At 37.1% G+C, this 17933-nt stretch overlaps 2 protein-coding genes across 3 annotated transcripts; both read right to left on the bottom strand.

Annotated features, from left to right (window-relative positions):
- Positions 1-2235: 2235 nt before the first annotated feature.
- LOC147275382 (uncharacterized) lies at positions 2236-8750 on the bottom strand. Its single transcript, XM_086257069.1, has 10 exons — positions 8241-8750; positions 7181-7952; positions 6271-6895; positions 5919-6090; positions 5179-5539; positions 4350-4460; positions 3761-4112; positions 3147-3372; positions 2787-3008; positions 2236-2614 (listed from the first exon to the last, which is right to left on the bottom strand). The coding sequence occupies exons 1-10, from the start codon at positions 8723-8725 to the stop codon at positions 2461-2463; spliced, it is 3480 nt and encodes a 1159-aa protein (XP_086113195.1). The 5' UTR covers positions 8726-8750; the 3' UTR covers positions 2236-2460.
- A 673-nt stretch (positions 8751-9423) lies between these two features.
- LOC147275381 (uncharacterized) lies at positions 9424-17546 on the bottom strand. 2 transcript variants are annotated; one of them, XM_086256973.1, is made up of 9 exons: positions 17417-17546; positions 16868-16912; positions 15451-16668; positions 13780-15154; positions 12952-13231; positions 12479-12586; positions 12119-12397; positions 10726-10869; positions 9424-10112 (listed from the first exon to the last, which is right to left on the bottom strand). In XM_086256973.1, the coding sequence occupies exons 3-9, from the start codon at positions 16649-16651 to the stop codon at positions 9924-9926; spliced, it is 3576 nt and encodes a 1191-aa protein (XP_086113099.1). In that variant the 5' UTR covers positions 16652-16668; positions 16868-16912; positions 17417-17546; the 3' UTR covers positions 9424-9923. The 2 variants fall into 2 exon arrangements, with proteins under 2 accessions (XP_086113099.1, XP_086113097.1); XM_086256971.1 differs by lacking the exons at positions 16868-16912; positions 17417-17546 and having other exon boundaries at positions 15451-16678.
- Positions 17547-17933: the final 387 nt, after the last annotated feature.

The following is a 17933-nucleotide window of genomic DNA, read 5'->3' as shown; positions in this document are numbered from 1 at the left end:
TTGAAATGTTATATGAAGATTGAATCGCATGCAACTTTGTTCTCTCTTCTCTTTTTTTCTTCTTTTTTTTTATTTTTTTTTTCTTCTGATCTTGAGATGGAAATTTTTCTTTTGGTTTATGGATTCAGTAGGGGTATAATAAAAGCTTGATATGGCAACAGTAGCAGTGTGAATTACACAGGAAGAATTACATATAGTTGAGTTACAATTTCATTTAATTTGAGATATAAAATAAGATGGTCCGCTTGTGCATGTTTTCGAATTGAATGAATTAAGAGCAGACTGCAATTTACAGGCTAGGCCAATTCCTCGTATGAATAATAACTAAAATTTTATTAAAACTATTAACGCTAAATGCAGATTAGTTAAAAACTTAAAATAACTGTATATGTGCCTTGAATTCGTTGGTGGAGTGGAAGTGAACCATTCATCCTTAGTTTGTAATAAATTAGTAGATTAACATAAAATTAACTAATCTAACTCATATATAAAATGTAGTACATGTTAGTACGTCTTCCTTTCAATTAGCTGAGAATTTTGACGGACATGCTTACCACCCTCATTCACGTAATTAGCGGTTGATAACATTGTACCTACCAATCAATTAGGTTTAAAAATTAAATATTATAAGCCTAATTAAGGTCGACCCGAAAGACAAAAGATCCCTACAAGTTATGATAGACGACAATCCTTATTCAGACCCCATTGTCCCACCTTTTTGGAAACGTGTCCACAGTCTACATTACAAACATGACTGCCTCTTTTAACAACAGTTTCAGTGTACAGGCAACTACTGATTCTACGCTTCCTCCTCTCATCAATGCCTATGAAGTTTATTCTATCACTGGACCTTTAACACAAGGAACAAACAGAAACGATGGTTGGTTGGTTGGTTTATTTGTGTAGTTTTAATTAATCAGTTAATTAATGTATACATATATATAATTAAATTTTTTTTTTTTTTTCTTTTGGCTGCTAATCTTAATTATAATTTAGTGGAAGGGCTAGCAGCACTGCAAAGGGGCTTTGATATGCTGCAGAAATGGAGTGGGGATCCTTGTCTTCCATCAACATTTGCTTGGGAATGGGTTGAATGTAATACTGATGCCTCTCCACGAGTAACATCCTTGTAAGTAATTTCTAGCTTCTCTCTCGATCTGTGTCTAAAGTATAATTGGTAACATCGATCCTAGATCATTCTATTATGTGAGCATGTGGAAATTTTTTGTAAATGCAGTTACTTAGACATATAATTCAGTTGATATTAATTAAAAAATTATAAATAAAAAAAATGCAGGATTCTCAGTGGCTTTGGCCTGTCCGGTCCACTTCCAGACTTTAGTTCCATGGATGCGTTGCAGACAATGTGAGTTGTTATGCTGAAGTGTACAATTAATACATGCATGCGATGTGTAAAGTCTGTAAGCCATAACGATTTTATTCGATCTCAGACTCTTTTCTCTTACGTTTTGATTTGCAGTGATTTACACAATAACAGCTTGGATGGACCTATTCCCGATTTTCTTGTCTCCTTCTCTCATCTCAAACTACTGTGAGTTTCATTAACAACAGTAGCCATAACAGCATTCAGTTAGAAACAAACACACATTGTATATGTTTGCATATTCTGAAACTAATGAATTGAGAACTGCCCTTTTTGGTTTTCCCCAGGGATTTGTCAGAGAATAGACTGAATGGATCCAGACCCACTTCCCTTTCACATAACAAAAACTTGAAATTAGTGTAAGTATTACTGATCTTTTATATATTTTGGTGGCTAAGCTTAAGTACTCTCTACCCCACTTTCTTTTCTTTTATTTTTGGTTTAATGCACCATAAATCTTTTAAAGTTCATTATTTTGAATCCATTTTGATGTTTTTTAACCTCGGGTTCAACTTGACCTGTAACAGTGTAATCGGCAATTGTCTCTCTGGAATGTCTTGTCCACCCACTTCCAGTGGCCCCAACCAATATGAAACTCCTCCTGTAGATCCCCAGAACCCAAATGATATAATACCCTCTTCAGGAGGCAAGCTCTGCAGTGACAAGCTACAGATGATACTAGGAGCCATCATTCACATATCTCTTTTTATTTTATGTTCACTAACTTTAAAAAAGGTTGCCAAATTTGATAATCAACATGGTCAAAGTAATGTGTTTAAAAAAAGTGTGCTTGTGTGTGTGTGTGTGTGTGTGTCTGTGAGAGAGAGAGAGAGAGAGATTCTGAAGCCGCTGTTAATAAAAGATTGGCTGTACACTTCAATTTCTAAGCAGCTAAGTTTCTGTTGGTACTCGTAATAATAGATTTTTAACGCATTTCTTACATGCTAATTATACATCATTAAAATCATACCTATTTTAACAATTTCATTTCCAACCCATTTGATCAAGTATTATAGTAACATTCCAGTGCACGACCAACCTAGCACCAATTGTTTGTCGACTATGGACAGCAATTGTCAAAGTACACGCTCATCTTGCAAAAGAATTTCATAAATGTCTGTTCTCAAATTCAGTTCCTTATCCCGCATAACTTCTTGGAGATCCGACAGCTCTTTTGCAGATAGGGTGGAATTCAATTTGATAAAGCCATCAAGCCATAGCTTCTTTGACCTATGATATATATTTAACAAAGTTAACATGAAGCAGGCAATAATTGATAAACACAAATGTAAGATAAACAAATAGTTTAATCAGGTCATGAAAACTCTAGCTTGATCTTTCAGCTATGCTGAAAACACAAATGATTCATATTCATGACCTCAACAAAGGAGCAAGATCTTACCATGGACACGCATGGATAGCTCGGAAGAAAATTCGCCTGGCTGTGGAAGGATTGCATGCTATGTTCATCTCATATGTGATGTAGCAACGCCAAAGAACAACCGAGTTATGAAACCTTTGATTTGCCAATGCCCTTTCAAACAAACCACGGATCCTATGCTGTGAGCCCCCTTTACTCATCTCAAATGACAATGCAAAAAGCCAGACAACCACAGATGGCTTCCTATGGATATTCACAGTAAAAAGGAATTTATATCACACATAATGCGGCATTTAAATAATCATATTACAAGAATAAATATCACACTTGGTTACTGAAAAACTGATGCAGTAAAATACTGGATCTTGAAAATGATCTTACTTGTGACAGTAGTCATCAAACAGCCACCGCAGCTTATTGGGTGTTGTATAAAGATGGCCAACCTCGACCAAATCATTAAAAAGCTCTGGGCTGAATGGAAATATTTGAAGCCCCTGCAAGATGGACTCCCAGCATTTTGATAGACTTGATTGACCATGATGTCTCCAAAGCATCTTCACGTAAAAGTTGAACATACGTTCAAGTTGATAACTATGGCTTTTTCTCTCTGCAGTTCACATGCAGTCAAGATCAGCACAAACAAACAAGCCAACTAAATTAAGTGAGTGAAAAAATAAAAATTCTACGATTGTACAGTGAAAAGGTGCATTCCATTGATGTTATACCCTCCTTAAAAATTAAGCTACTCCAAAAGGCACCCTTTCTGCAGGATAGAGGAACTATAATATGACTGACAGCAGTGAAAAAGTATATTCCATTTATGTTATACCTTCCTTAAAATTAAGCTACTCCAAAAGGCACCCTTTCTGCAGGGTAGAGGAACTATAATATGACTAACAGTAACGAAGAAAAATACTTGAATCATCATATAGAATTGCATTAACACGACAAATGTTAATGACTAAAGATTATAAGGAGATGCACAGGAAAAGTACCTGGAAGCACCATTGCAAAAGCCTGATCTAGAACTTCAATACCCAGAGCCCATCCAGATGTTAACTCTTCAAATAAAGCTGCGGAACATATGAGAGCAACAGATTGATCATCTATAACACCTCGCACCCATGCCATTTGTACCGTTCTTATTCTTTCTTTGAAGCCTTGGCGTGCTCTCAGCAATTGCAAATTTGATGGTTGACATTTAAATGGACTATATGTTACACCACTTCCTAAGCAGCATAAAATATGCGTTGCACGAAATGATGATTCACACCCATTTCCATGATCATTGGCAAGTTCCGTCTCAGCGTACCAGAAATATAGAAGAGAAGCATTAGACCGTAGTTCCTGCTCAATTGTGTAAGAATTAAGTAAGTAAATTGAGTGAATACCAACAATGTCCACAACAAACCTTCAGATAAAAAATTCGAAATTACTGAAAGGAATCCACATAAGAAAAGAAAGAGCTAAAATCCAACAAATCTGATGTCAAATTGGCGTAAATCTAGGTTTTAGCACAAACAATTATCAGTAACTAAAGTGATATACTACAAAAGATATTTTCAAAAAACAGGGAGACCTTACCAAAGGAAGCCCTTCAATAGCCGACAATGCCATGTCAAATACTCTTCTTGCATGATCAATATTTCCATAGAAAGCCTCTCTTCTTGCATAAACTCCACATAGCAACACATCCTGAAGTGCCACAACAAACAAGATCAGGATTACTATCAAACAAATCCATTACTCAATGAGGAAAGAAAATAAGATAGAACTCTGCATACACAATGAGAAGGTTTGCCTCTTTAGAGTATGTAAGAAGTGAAATAATTTAATTCTGCACCTTTAATCATTAAGTGACCAACTTACTCTTGTTGCCTTTTAATAAGATACAGATGTTTATAACCCATGCCAACACAAATCCATAGTCGATACCAACCAGGTATATTAGTCATATATTTTTAGAGAGAGAGGTAGATGGATAGATAGATAGATAGAGAGACAGAGACAGACAGAAAGAGAGACAGAGATAGATAATATAAAGGTTGATACATAGATAGAGAGAGAGAGACAGAGAGAGACAGATTAAAAAATAAATCAGAATTTAAAAATTGCATAGCTACCACCATGTATCATCTGTGCACTATTGGTAAATAAATGTATATAGATCTTATAACAACTTTTTCAATTTCTTTCATGTTACTCATTGAAAGCAATTTAAAACCTTATAAACAATACTAGTTTTGCTCAAAACCTGCAAAAAATGACTAATTGAATCCAAAAACTTGACAGCTTTAGAATTTCAGTACTACTATTAAGCATCTTAAAAGAGCCTAAACCTATAACAAAGACCTAAATATGGAAGATATTATGAGTATATATCTGCCATTAGAGAATTAAATATAACAACTACCTGACGATCACTCTTTAAGAGGAACTTTGCCAGAGCTCGGCATGGAGTAACAGAACAGCTGGAAGGATTCAAATTCATAACAGATAGCTCTTCAGCAACTAAAGCAGCTTCTTCTAGGACAAAATTACGTGGAAAAACAGATATACAGAGCAAGGTAGCATTGCGAAGAAATTTCATCAGGTCTGTTCTTCTGTAGATGTCATTGGTGGTCCCCAAAAGAAATTCCAAGCTAAAACTACTTGAAGTGCCTTGTGGTTTGCTTAAAACATCATGAACCCTTCTCAAAGTTTGTAATATAGAATCAGGCAATGCCTCCAGGCTAATGACTTTCTCAGCCCAAGTTGAACTGTTTGTAGATATCCTGTTTAGGGGAAGGGGAAAAGCATATCAACAATTTATTAGTTTGTAGATAAAAATTTAGCCAAAGAAATCTCCAAACCAAATAAGAGCTCCACTATGGCTGATAAGTAAAATATGCAAGTTAATTATTTTCCCAAAAAGCTATAAAGAATCTATCATAACCAAAACAAAAGACAGAGAAAATAAAAGAATTAGAACTCAACATTCATTTTATAAGAACCAATAGAAAGGAAACAAGTAATTTCAATTTTTCATTCTGGAAATCAGATTCCGTTATTTTGCCAATAAAAGATGAAAGGACAAAATCAAATATGAACAAGGCTAGACCAAATGCAACAGCAGATTAGATTATATAGATATAATGTTAATAGAGACCTCACCATTGAGATGTTTTCCCACCAAAGAAATCAATAAATTGTAACACTAGAGATAGACGGGCCTCAAATGAGCTCAAGGAAAATAGGTATTCATTGACATCTTCATACATTATGACTCTCGAAAGGTGCTCATCTGCTTCTCCATCAGGTGTCCCGGCATTATGCGAATCAACACCTGTTTCATGATCACACCCAATATAAATACTTGTGAGCATGCCTATCAGGAACCGTAATACATAATACCTTCAAGCACATTCACATCTTAGGGAAACGAACAAAACAAGAAATAGGCAAAGACCGCAAGAAAGACACATGCACCCATGAACACACACATGCAGACAGAGAGGAAGCGAACCTCCAGGTTTTGCACGGACAGGCATCCATTGATCACAATCTCTCAATAACTCTTCTTCTGACCATTTGGTCCAGGTTGAAGTGTCTTTCACCTCACCACTAGACCCAACATCAACATCAATGCCTAGCATCTTTAGCAAAGTTTCAGTATCACCTTCTTCCTCTTGCTTGATGTCTTCGTTCTCAAATTCTTCTTGAAATTCCTCAACAACATCACTATTGGCTTCCTTTTCTGGATTTATACTACTGTCCTTATTTTTGGCTAGTGGTTCCGACCAACCTGTCCAGCCACCTTCATTATCATGTGCAGTCTCCTCTCTGATAACTCTTTGCCTATTTTCTTCCTCTTTCTCCAACCATGTGGACCAACCAAGAGCACCTTCTTCTCCAACTCTTGCACCATCACTATTCCAAAAGTGTTCAAATAATATCTGTTTACTCTGCTCGGTGAGAAGTAAAGAAGGACAAAACAAACTGAATTGAATTTCAGCCTGAAATAAAGCAGTGGCCAACTCTTGATAGCCAGCCTGCCATTCAAACCTACAAAAACTGAGAAATATATCAACCAGACCAAGTTCTAGTTGAACAGTAGCATGATCCGGAGGAGGTTTTTCTGCTTGGGAACCCTGCATCAAATAGGCACTACATTAAAACCAAAATATGTAAACCTTACATGCTTGGTAACTATCTGATATTCAAACGTACAAGCTTCTTAACATAGGAAAACAGGCAAATACATCTAAGAAGTAACATAGACATAAGCACACAATATTGAAAATCTCAAATCCAAACTATCTGCAAGCATCAACATCATTAATATATAGGCACTAGTTTCCTAAATATTAACAGAAGATATATATAAATATATAAGGATATATCTATCTCCAATACAGAAAAGTAAATTTGAGAACCTGCCTAATGTGCTTTCTGCATGCAGAAGATAGAGCCTGCATTGCATGTGCGTACATTTTTCTCATGTCTGAAACCTTGAACCTGGAGAACTCCCCTTGAATAACACGCAAAAACTCTCTCCACAATTTGTAACTTCCCGAATTTTGTACCAGTATCTTTTCCCATCTACTAATTAATACATCGGAATTGTCTCTGCTTTGATAAGCCTTTAGAAGACAAAGCAACAGTCCTTCATTGTCCGGGTTAAGCTCTGCCGCCTTCTCTAGTATGCTAATTTTTTTCTCCAGAGTCTGCAAGCGAGCACCTTTCTGGGGTTGCATATCAGCAACCCTGTCTTGGAATTCTGCAAAAGCTAACCAAACCTTTTCATCATGGGGGTGCTCCCTTGTCAATTTGTTAAACTCCCGTGTTTTGCGTAGTACTTCATCTTCCCAAGATTCTTCAACTACTGAAGTTCTTGAGAGTGTATCATTACCATCAACACCTCCATTGGATGCTTCATTATCTGTTAAAGGTATAAAATCACCTGAAACCGTAACCGCAAGGTCTCTGGGGACAAGTATACGAGCACGCTTTAAGTTCTTATGGCGTTCCAAAGCCATGTACTTTGCAGACCAGTAGCGACCACCGGATTTTAGTTTAGCATCCAATGCATCAACATCGCCATCTATATCCAATGTTGAACCTGTCTGATTCCACCGATACAAACCTTGAAACTCAGCCCCAGATAGCCCCGCAAGAGTATAAGGTTTGTAGCGAGCAACGTCCATTCTGCATTGCAATAAGTGAGATACAATTCGAAAGCTTCAACTTCAATAACATCAAAACGAATCATTTTGTCTCAATTCCTAGCATAAAAATTTTCATTATGTTGCTGAGGAAAGACAGGAGAACATGAGAAATTAAAGTTCAAACAAAACGTACTCGAAATTTAAGCATAGCATAAAGTTTGCTATGGAATAAAAAAACAGTCAAATTCATGTCCCAGCTTTCTCAGTAGCCAAACAGAGGTTTTAGTAAAGTGAAAAAAGACATTATGCAACTAAAATAGCAAAATACCTGTACAGACATCCAAACGCCAAATTGTCGCGGTCGCCGTGAGAATCGAGGTAATAATCTTTTGAAGGTTTAGTCTCGGAGTCGGCCCAAACCCGAACATTGGACTTTCTCGACCCGTATTCGGCGAACACTCCGTCGCCTCTCTCACCGGACCTCTCTCTCCTCCTCCTCCTCTTCCTCTTCTTCTTCTTCTTCTTCGTCCTCTCTCTTCCATCGCTCCCTTCGGATCCAGAAGAAGATTCCAGAATCTCATATGGCTTCGCCTGGGACCGTACATCGTCTTCTTCATGTTCTTGAGGCGGTGGTGATGGAGGGGGCTGGGCTTTTTTGAAATGCGATGCAACGGCGTCGTTTATGACGGAGAGGTCGGTGGTGAAGCTGGTATTGGAAAGCCACTGAGGGACGGTTGAGATTTGGTGAGAGACGGGTAGGACAGGGAAGAGAGAGGGCTTTGCTTCTTCTTCTCCGGATGGTTTGTCCTCCATTCTTCTGACTTCTGAGAGTGAACTATGCCAATGGGCGATCGGAGGGCCTATCTAAGCGGCCACGATGTTTGCAGTTTGGGCCGACTCAATCCCATTTAGACGTCAACCCAACTTCAAATTCAAGCTTGTTTGGACGGCTCCAGCCCACGTTAAAAATTTCTTAATCCGGCCATAATCCAGGTTAAAATAGCATTGGGTTCTGTAATTAATTAATTTCAACTAATTTACAATCATATTTTTATAGTTTGTATAACTTAAGTAAATTAAATATTTAAAACATTTTAAATGATAAATATTTTTTTTGGCCGTTTAAAACAATAAATATAATAGTGAAGGTTATGACTTATGAGTGATGAATCTAATGAACACATACTAATAAAAGATAAAGGTCGTATGCCTAACAACCTTAAATTATTCAATTTCTCATCATGACATTCAAAACCAGAAACCCTTGTATTCTGTTTCAGAAGACATGGGTGGCATAAAACAGCTGCAACTTCTTTAAGCCACCGAAAGTTCTAAGAAAAGAGAGAGAAGAGGAAGGGATCAATAAACGTAATGCAAGAGTTGCAAAAATTCATGAAAAAAAAAAAAAATTGGCATGCCCTTAGATTGTCATTGTTTATGCCCAAAGACTAAATAAAAGAATTCAGAGCTGCATTATCTCAATGCCATTAGGAATTTAGGGTGCTGTCAATTGTCAAGGATTTCTTTGAAATGAAAAGAAAGGCATATGGATCAAAACTTATACAATGCAGCAGTTGCGTTGCGTCGCCAGCAGAACCAAAATTGGATAAGCAACTTTTTCACAAGATATTACTAAATTACCTAAAAGAATATCACACAATCATGTACAACAAGATTTCAAGATTCCCCTTCCACTAGATCAAACAATGCGAAGAAAGAACCTAAGAATACAGTGCGTGCAAAATTACATTCTTGATTACAGTTAATTGGAATACAACTTGGCAAAGGGGAAGGAGTAACCAAAGGTATCACCATCGAAACCAAACACACCTTTCAATGCATCGAGCAGCAATGAAGGGGCAAAATCTCTTCGAATGTAACTTCAAATAGATAGCTGGTTCCAATGGGAATCAAACACAGCCCTTGCCCTTTTAGACGCCCAAAACCCAAAATGCAAGGGCCACTGCAGTATGTTGTCTTTACCAAGAGATTTTACAAATAGTTCACGTCTTCAAGATGATATTGGTTCATAAGGATATGATAGCCACGGGTGCTTCAGAGCTTCAGATGCAGAAGGGCGTTTTCTTGGGTTTATCTCAAGCAGATGAGCAACAAAGTCAATGAAGCCTTGGTCCCCCATTGGCAGCCGGTGCCTTAAGGATGTCTTTTTTGGTATCAGGTATTCCAGTCTGTTAGTTTCCTGAAGAAAAGAGGAACATAGCTAGAATTAACAGTGTTATGTACAAAAAAAAAAAAAAGTTGTGGTTGATGTCAACACATACAAGCTATGTATTTAGAGATGGGGATTTTCATCACAATAAATATATTTATGATTAAAACACATAAAAATAATGACACTAAAAAAAAATTGATCAATGCCTGGATACAGAACTCAAACAGCTGATTGGAACAATATATTCATTGGAGCAATGCCTAGTAAGAACAATCATCATAGGGTATAGGAATGGAGTAGGTTTCAGCCTCGTGGGTGGTCCTGTAAATGGGTCTATAATCAAAGCATCTGGGAAGAAGGAGAAGCATTCAAATGTGAACAGAAAGAGAAAAATGATGAATTTTGATATCATGTGAACATCATGAATATCAAGACTCGTTAGCTAGGAAGCAGGGGTGCAAATAAAAGACAAGCTTCTTGGCTGCACAAAAAGGCAGTCCATTTTGGTTTGGGGTCTGGTGTTCAAATCTCTGCTATACAATATATCAAGCCTAATTACATCAACAGAGTTGGAGAATGCTGGTCTGTTCATTTTGCAAACATGTAAACAAATAATTCAACTCAAAATCATATGGGTTACCTGATTCCGTTCATAAAGCATGTGATTTTTTGTGAAGTATTTGTATGTATCCCGTCCTTTGGCTAGCATGCTTTGATCAATGGGGCAAATGATTCCTATCACCCGTGCAAGTAAAGTTGCAGGTGAATCATTCTGGAAGAGTACCTACAAAGGCAAGTCCATTTCTACATTTATCACCAGTATCAAGAATTTTTTATTTTATTTTTCTGGAAAATAAGGTAGTAGTTTATTCAATGGAAATAAAATCCCATATATAATCATCAGGTAGTAGTATATTCTAAATATTAAATTTGAAGTCTACCTCACCAGAGCTAATGTTACCAATTTAGGTAAATTCCAAGATACTCTATTCAGGCACTCTGTTTTAAATGACATTAAATTTGGTGCTTTACGGTGCTAACATGGAGAGAGTAATTCAGAGCAAAACAACACACAGTAGAGACACATGCACAATTTAATTCAAAATATCCTAAAGCAATAACCAATTATGGTGACAGTTTGATTTGCTTAAATGACAGCTTCATCATTACACCTCTCATTAAATTGCAAGCTAAAAATAAACATAATATAATAGAATATTACCTACACTGATTTTTTTAAATGACAACTTCAAATGCTTTTGCCCCCAACCACATGCATAGTATTTATTTTTGCCCAATAAGTAATATAAAATTATGTACCTATAGGGAATGTATATGTATAGCATGTACTGAGACAGATTTCTGTTCAGTATATGTACCTTATATAATGGCATTCATACACATATTGGATCAATACAAACTACTTTATCCATGTACATTAATGGAGGAGAGAATCAGATGTGCTGTCAATATTATAACATCATTTCCTGCCTACATGTTAGGAGATTATATATTCTCACACTGGTGCATTACAAAAGGATGACTACATGCATATTGAGGTACGCATTCACAGTTCATGTTATCAATTTTATAGTTCCCTTTGTTGACGTTGCAGAAATCAAAGTGTTCATAAGATGACAGAAATTTAGAGCAATATCATTGAGTAGACAAGTCGGCAAAATAATATATTACAACACAATTTTTTTCATTGTTCTAAGGGATGTATAAAAACACAATCTCGTCAATCAATGTTAAGTTTTTCATCTCCATGTCCACTAGAATGGATTTGTGGATGAACCATGGAAACTTAACAGCGACATTAATAGAGTGATAATGATTAGCAAATTGATAATAGTCACAGCTGATACTTACTTCAAAGTAAACAACCTTTGAAGCTGATACTTACTTAGATGCGTGTGTGTGTGCGTGTAATGTTAGTCAAAAGTAAACCAGTATTTTGTAAAGAAGCTGATACTTACTTCAAACTTAAAACAACCTCTAATGATAAGTATATATGGATGCATAGCACTTACATTTCCAGTACAAAGTTCAGCCAAGATGCAGCCCAGTGACCATATATCTATCTTCTTATCATATGGAAGTCCCAAGATAACCTCAGGAGCACGATAGGATCTGGACTGAACATAGGAGCAGAGATGATCTGTCTCAAAGCAACTACTCCCAAGATCAATGACTTTCACCTCACATCTACTATAGCTTTTCACCAGTATATTCTCAGGTTTCAAGTCACAATGTATCAGGCCAAGGCCATGCAAAAACTGAAGCGCCTCTAGACATTGAATGGTAATTGACTGCATAAAAATTCAACAAAAGTTTACACACCAGCAGCAAGCCAAAAACCGTATGGTCGTCAAGTACAAAATCCAACAAACCTGCAGTCTTGGCATTGTGAAGTAGACCTCCCCTCCTGACTCCCTATTAAATTTATGAAATTCATACAAGTTCGCTTTGAGAAGTTCACACACTATTAACAAATGTTCCTGCAAAAGAAAGTCAGATGCTAATCAATTTAACATTCGTTGAAGATTTATGCAGGGCATGAGTGCACATACAAAACCAACGCACTAAACACGTGATAACATTTGGAATGAGATCTCTAGATATTGAGCTTATCATCAAGACAATCAGTTACCAAAATAAATTCTTGGTAGCAACTAGTCTAGGATATCACAAGGTAGAAATTACTGCCTCTAAAGCATAGAGGTCACAGATTCAAAAGATAATGCAAGACAAAGTAATACAAATCTAGCAAATGGGAACATATGAAACAATAATCAATGTCAAAATTTAATAATAGCTCAAAAACAAAAAGGATAAATAAATGTCAAATTGTACGTTCACTTACTCGATAATAGAAATAATCATACAATCGAAGAAGGTGGTACTTGTCAGCAGGATCATGCTTATTGACGTACTTGAGAAGCTTTATCTCATCAAGGCTCTGATCAAAGAAATCTTTGTTGTTCTTTATAATTTTCACGCAAACATCCATGCCTGTATGCAGATCATGTGCTTGTATAGCTTTGCTGAATGCAGCTGATCCAAGATATTCAGTGACATGATAGCGCCCAGCTATCACAGAATTCAAGACAACATGAAAATTTTTGTCCTCCTCAAAGCCAGTTCTGTGCAACAGAAACATGAGTTCAAATAGTCTATCAGAAGCAAGATAAGTAACAAGTGACAAGATAAGAAGATATTCAAAGCAGGAAGACTTAGCAGGGAGTACGGCTTTCTTTGGCAGAGCATGAAACAGTGATAAGAGGAAACTAATGGAAAAGTCCATCACATAAGTGCATGTCTCGACAAATAAGAGCAATCACACAAAGCTTAGGCTTATTGTAAGTTTTGTAACTTGAAAATGAAAATTACATCTTAAAAGAAATCACACGATGATCAATTAATAATCCACAGGACATGATAAAAGACAAGAGGGTTAGTTTAGTCAAACAATTAGCTGATCAAGAACCTCAAAGACATAGCAATCACACAAAGGCACTATTCTTTTAATTCTTTTGTTGAAGAAAAAAGGCCTAACATTACAGTTTCAAAAGTTTTCAGAACTCTTTAAAATGTTTTGTTGGTATAAACAGGAGTATCCTATGCCCAAATACTGTAAAGAACCATGATCAATTAATTTACATTTGAGATTAGTGCATAGGTGAAGCCATGCCTGTTTTTCCTGTGCACAATCTTGAGATTGAAGGTCTCAAACTCTTCCTCTTGAGCCTTTATTTGCCTTACTTGCTCTTGCACAGCAGCTGCCTCTTCATCGTCAAGTGATGCCCCTGCGTCTTCTTCCCTAACAGCAGCAACTTTTTCATCTTCTTCTTGCTTGGCATGCTCTCTTTCAGCATAAGCATAATTCGAGAGCGTTGAGGGAGTTGAGTTTGTGGATCTAACAGCATTAGCATTATTTTCATCCCTAGAACTCATTATGGGAGAGGAATCATTACTTTTCTGCCTCCATGAAGCATGCATGTCCTCAGAACTCATCAAAGTATTTAAACAGTCATCAGTTTCATCAGTGACAATAGCATTGCAGTTGTTTGACCATAAAGATTTACTAGAGCTTGCCTGCACCAATTGTCCATCTCTCAGTGGAGGGGGGAATGAAAACCCCCCTTCTGTATGATTCTTCTTCTGTCTAGATGTACCCTTATCATTCTCAACTATATATTTATTTGCCTCATGTTTACTAGTTTTCCTCTTGTCCCTGTTGGATCTATCGATATGTTTCTTGTCTGAGTCATGATGATGCTTCCGGGACCCACCAATTCCTACATCATGGTCTCTAAAGTATTCTAGATCCCCTTCACTGCTGCCTCCAACCAAACTCTCCCGAACTTCACTGCCAATTTCAGCAGCATCACTGTTGATTCCCACACCTATTGATCTTACTGAGCCAAGCTGATCATCGTCCACACAAACATCATCTAGATGAGGCCTTCCACACTCATTCAGAACTTTCCCATCCTCTAACATGATGAGTTCATTAGTTTGAGTGACAAAACCCTGCCAGACAGGTTCTGCACGCATCAAATTCAGTTCTTCTTCATCCATCAACTGTCCATCATATTGAGCTATTAAATCATTCTCATCGGTCCTCCCATACAATTCAGTCACTGATAACCCTATAGGATCATCTGAAGTTATAATTGGTTCAACATTTTTTGCTTGAAAGTACCGCTCGCCAGAGAAGTAAGAATCCTCCTCAGCAAAAGATTGATCATCATCCTCATCTTTGCTTGGACCTCTTTCCTGTGGATCTGGAACACTCCCATGTCCTGTTCCCTTTTCATTGTCACTTGGGTAATCAATTTCATGAGCCAGAAACCAGGCCTCATCTTCAATAGGTTGTCTCATGTACCCCACATCATCATCATCATCATATTCATCAGAGTCCCAATACTCATTTGGGTAGTCAATAGATTCACTCAATCCATCACCAACAGTAGCAAAACCAGAAACCAAATCAGATGTATCCTCTGCAATTCCCTGACTTACAGACAGCCAACTGCCTCCTCCTCCTACAGTCCTTTTTCCACCTGAACCATAATTTTAGGACAAGAAATCAGAGATTAGACAATATCAAAACAAACAAGATCAAGTGACCACTGAGTTTGACACTGAAAAAATTCAGAAATCCAGAGGCCTGTTCTAAATAAACACTGCTAATTACAGCAGACAAAATTAAGCATGCTTGAAACAGATTATATTTACAATATTTACATTAAATAAGTCAAAGAAATCAATAAAATGATCATTAAGGAAAATAACCAACAAGTACATTAATGATAAAAATATTAGGTAAAAATACTATATGAAATTTATCAAAACTAACCTGAAGAGTTGATTTCCTGTCCAATAGGGACATCTAAATATGCCCCGATAAGATGAGCATTATCAGCAGCACTGAGTTTTGGGCCAGGTCCATCTCGCTCAAACTTTTCCTCCCAATTAACATTCAATGGTTTGTCCTCTGACTTGAGTTTGACGGGTGGCAACCTCGGGAACTCTTCCTTCTGGTTCTCAGACACAATAGGAAAAACTAAGCTACTAATGGTCTTTTGCTCTGAACTCCCTAGTGACTTGCTTAAGTACAATGCTCTTCCAACCTCATCCACCTGCTCCTTTATTGTTGCCCTAACATCAGTCAACTCAACTTTTCTCTTTCCTTCTTTTTTATCAGAACCCGAAGCACTATCATAACTTGTTGACACATCCCCCTTCGAGAATGGAAATACAGTCTTGACGGAACAATCTTTCCACATCTCTGAAGATGAATTTGTTTCTTCTTCGACTCTTGACCATGGATTATCTGAAAAGTTCTCTTTGAAGTAAGTGGTACTAGTCTTAAGTTGTTGGTCAAGTTCCTTAGGTTCACTTGTTTGGGTTCTGTCATACTTGAATTCTGCATTGCCTTTGCTAGTACTTCCAGTCCATGAAGTTTTCTTTTCACTAGAAAAGCTAATCTCTTCTCCAGATTTCACAATGGCTTTACCAGAATCAGGAACCTCAGCAGTATGATTCCTTGATTGTTGGGATATCTGAAGCACTGGATAGTTGGTGGTACTACCACCACCATCATTTGGATAAGGTTCTGCAGGACCATTGCTGGGGTTGAACTTCCATGAATATAAATCAAGCACAGTGTCCTCTAAACCTTTAGAGAATGCGAAACTCTTGTGATTTGCCCCAGCCACCTCAATAGATTTATTCTGATCCCCAATAGAAGCAGGATTTTTCCATTTACTTTCAGACCCATTTCTACCGGTTCCACACTCTATCTCTTTCACTATAAGTTCCTTAGAAACTTCACCACCATTCCGAGATCCCAACCCTTGATTTTCCACAACCAGTTTGTCCCCATTTTCAGCTTCCAACGAATTACTTGAGTTGTTCTCTTCAAGAGTAAGCTTCTGAAGAAAGCCATTCAAATCAGGATGGTTATTGAGCTCACTGCGAAGAGCTGCCTCGGCTCTCGAAAACCTATTTTTCCGCAGAAAGTCTAGAATCACATCAACCGAGTTTGAGTCCGCCATTTTCAGCCTCCTAAAACCTACAAACATGCATCAGAAATAAGCACCCACCAAGCCTGAGAAGACGCATGGAAACAAAAAATGCTCATCCTAAACAAAATGCCATCTTCCTGTTTGCCCCATTTGTAGCTCAGTCATGCAAACAGATAAGTTTCTAAAAAATAAAAATAAAAATGAAGTTGACATTTATTTTGTTCAAAAATGAAATGAAGGAGTTACCTCGTATTAGGCTCAACGAGTGGCAGCATTTTGTCTCTTAGTATCCTGAACAATAAGGCAAAATTCAATATTCAGGAAGTTAAAAAAATTCATTCCTTTTCCCGCATTTTCTGAACAACCAAACAAAGCAAAACCCTTTATCTTTTTTCTCAAAAAAATTTCGACCCCAAGTTGTAAAATCCAACACAAGAGTGTGCCGGCCTGACTCTACGACCCAAAACGGCACATTCTCGACGTGGATCCGACATTTACAGGCAGACTGCGATTCCCAAATCAACGAATTGAAAATTTGGAAACCCTTAAAATCGAACAGATTTATGAGCTTGTGAGGTGGGATTTGATTTTCAAGAAACTTTCATAGCCGTTGGAACCCAATACTAAACTACTCCTATGCTAAAGAAAACCAAGATCTGATTTTTATTTCCCATTTGTGTTATTTTGGGTAAAATGATATCTGGGTATTGAAGAAGAGGACAAAATAGCTTGAAAATGAAGATAAAAAAAAAACATAAATAATAATAAAGAGACGGAGGAACAGAGGAGAGGCACCTGGTGGTAATGGGAGTGGCCGGTTGCTGCTGGCGCTGCTTATTTTCGTTTGTTTTGTTTCTTCTCTGTGTGTGTTGTAGGCTTTAGGGGCGTGGTCTCCTGAATTGAGGTGGTGGTGGTCCAAAACAGCTTCTTTTAGTTTTAGATGCTCTTTTCGAATAACTTGAATATATTCACTGTTCTTTCAATTTCTTTTACATGCTTACCCTCTTTTGCCTTTCTCCTCCTACTTCCCTTTTTTTAATGTATTATCAATTTATCATTACATAATAAAATGGGTCCTATTCGGCTATTCGTACGGTTTTATTTTTATTTTTAACATTTTTCAAGGGTTCAAGTCTGATAAAAAAAAGGAACAAACAATAAGGTTTTTATCAGCAGCGTCTTACCAAAAAAAAAAAAAAAAAGGTTTTTATCAGCGTAAGAAATTTAAAGTGATGGCATTTGTCGCTCGTAGACAATTGTATTTGCCAAAACTTCATCAGAGTACATGGTTATTGCAATTCCACAATTTTGG

The sequence above is a fragment of the Dryas octopetala genome, chromosome 9 (genome assembly GCF_963921425.1).
Source record: "Dryas octopetala chromosome 9, drDryOcto1.1, whole genome shotgun sequence".
Taxonomy (NCBI): domain Eukaryota; kingdom Viridiplantae; phylum Streptophyta; class Magnoliopsida; order Rosales; family Rosaceae; genus Dryas; species Dryas octopetala.
Note: the sequence above shows the minus strand (reverse complement) of the source record. Positions and strands in the feature narration are given on the sequence as shown.